Source organism: Cyprinodon variegatus, unplaced genomic scaffold (assembly GCF_000732505.1).
Source record: "Cyprinodon variegatus isolate N-32 unplaced genomic scaffold, C_variegatus-1.0 Scaffold589, whole genome shotgun sequence".
NCBI lineage: Eukaryota > Metazoa > Chordata > Actinopteri > Cyprinodontiformes > Cyprinodontidae > Cyprinodon > Cyprinodon variegatus.
Genome location: NW_015151042.1, coordinates 120,408 through 122,666, shown reverse-complemented (window position 1 = coordinate 122,666; position 2,259 = coordinate 120,408). Strand labels below are relative to the sequence as shown.

Here is a 2,259-nt window from a genome sequence, read left to right as displayed (position 1 = left end):
AGGTATTTTAAACTAAGTTTACATTTTTCAGGTGATTTTACATTTTTTCTAAGTTCTTTATGTGATAGAAAAAAAAATGCTATATAACTTTGAATATGGTCTAAATTTAACTGATCATTTCAGGACAATATATGCGACATTATTCTTATAAAATGTCAGCACACCTGAGATGATTTTCACCTCTCAATAGTAAAGACTGTTTGTGTAAATTTGCACTGAACATTCTTCTGCAGGTTTTTCTACGGCTAATTTCAACTATTTTGGGTTTGAGACGCTTTAACGGTCGCTGCTTCTCCTGAATCCATCCAGCGTGATTTTCATTTTCTGTATAATTGCCCATAACACAATTTTCTTCTTGTATTTCGTTGCGCCTCTTCCTCGTGTTCATTTCTGTCCCATTTTATTTCTGCTGTCAACACAGATAATTCAGCAGACCACACACCGTTTAATCCTTCAGCATCAAGAGTGATATCCTCATCACCAAAACCAAACACTCTCTCATAAACTATTTAAGCAGCCTGGCACATGGCGTTTAAGCAGATAAAAGCTCTTACTTGCTGCTTGCTCGGCACCGCTCGGATAGAAATCTTCCCAGTTCCGCTTAACGTTGGCTTGTGACGGATTTGCTGGGTCAATTGCAACAGTGGTGGAGCGGAACATGGGACCAGAACCTGGAGCACTGAGGGGAAGACAAAAGAAAAGTGGAGGAAGATGGTCAGAAATGCAAAATTAGGGAAGAGAAAAGCTGAACAAAAGAAGGAAACACAAAGAAAGGAAAGGGGAAAAGGAGCTAAAGGAAGATAGTAAATTAAATAGAAAACATACAGAAGACAGGACAATAGAAAATCAATAGAGAGATTAGAAAGAACTTATAGGAGAGGAATTAAACAGGAAATTGAAGCTAAAATCTTTTCTTCTCACTTTGAGCAACAAACCAACTGGCTTTGTAGTTGGTCTGAATGAGAGTGACAGCCGATACCATGACTCTTTATATTCAGAGAGTGTGCGCTGAACACTGTGTGGTTGGTCAGAAAGACTTTATAGGCTTTCTGAAAATCCATAAGAAGCCACACAAGATGCATTTTTCCTTTTAAGGGCATATGTCATAGTAGAATTCAATTCAACTCAGTTTATTTTATAGCACACTCATCTCAAGACACGTTACAGTTTAACTAGATCATTAGGTCAAATTTTCTATCTAAGGAAAACCAGTTGAATTGCAATTGAATGCAATCCCTCACACTAAGCATGCTTGTAGCGACAGTGGAGAGGAAAAACTCCCTTTGAACAGGAAGAAACCTCCAGCAGAACCAGGCTCAGTGTGAGCGGCCATCTGCTGAGGCTGACTGGGGTTCAAGGAGACAGAAGCAGACATAGAAAAAGAAGCATAGATAGAAAAAGCAGCTGTTAAAGGCGGCTCCATCCAGGAAACACACAGCCAGGAGGACGAGCTCTGAGCCAGCTCCCATGTAAGAGGAGTCACAGTCAGTCATAGTCAGAGAAACAGGACTACACTAAAAAACAAGCCAATCTCCAACATCTAGAAACAAAGGTGTTGATGGCAGCAGCACAGCTGATATTTCTCTCTAGGATAGAGTCACAGTCAAATTATGAAATTTATGAAACTTTGCTATGTTCCTGATAGTTATTATGAAATCAGAATTATGCCGAAAGTGCACACCATCATAATTAGCAATACAAGTAGTTTTATTTAAATCACAGCCATATAAACAACTCTCTCTAAATATCACACTGGAAAAAATCGAAATCTAGATAAGTCGTTTTTTTCTTAAAATAAGTGCATTTCTTCTTGGATTAAGGAAGTAAAGGTGAGATCTTGCCAATGGAACGAGACAATTTACACTTAAAATAAGAAAACACGATTGCATTGTCTTATTACAAGTGCATTATCTAATTATCTTCTTTTAAGAATAGAAATTTTCATTCCATTGGCAAACTATTTCATTTACATACTTAAATTAAGGGTAAATACACTTAATTTAAGAAACTTTTACTTATTTCTAGATCATTTTTCGAGTTGAAAAGCATGAGCGATGCTCCTTCTCTGCTTCTCTCTCTTTGTCTGAACTCTCTGGCTTTTTATGCATCTGTAGATTCTCTCCTACCCACCTGTGGACCTGTTTCTGTCCATCACCTAACTTTGGCTCACTTAAATGAATAGTACACCCAAAACATGATTAGCCTTCATTTTCTACTCACCCCCATGCTGAACAACACTCTGGAGTACTTTTTTGATAT

The 2,259-nt window shown here is 37.8% G+C and overlaps 1 protein-coding gene across 1 annotated transcript in view; it reads right to left on the bottom strand.

The window, feature by feature from the left end:
* The window catches only part of LOC107095980 (G patch domain-containing protein 8-like), a 130,750-nt gene that overhangs the window by 8,719 nt on the left and 119,772 nt on the right, over window positions 1–2,259 (bottom strand). The window contains exon 4 of the mRNA XM_015392390.1: window positions 555–679. Coding sequence (XP_015247876.1) covers window positions 555–679 — 125 coding nt within the window. The remainder of the gene's footprint in view (window positions 1–554; window positions 680–2,259) is intronic.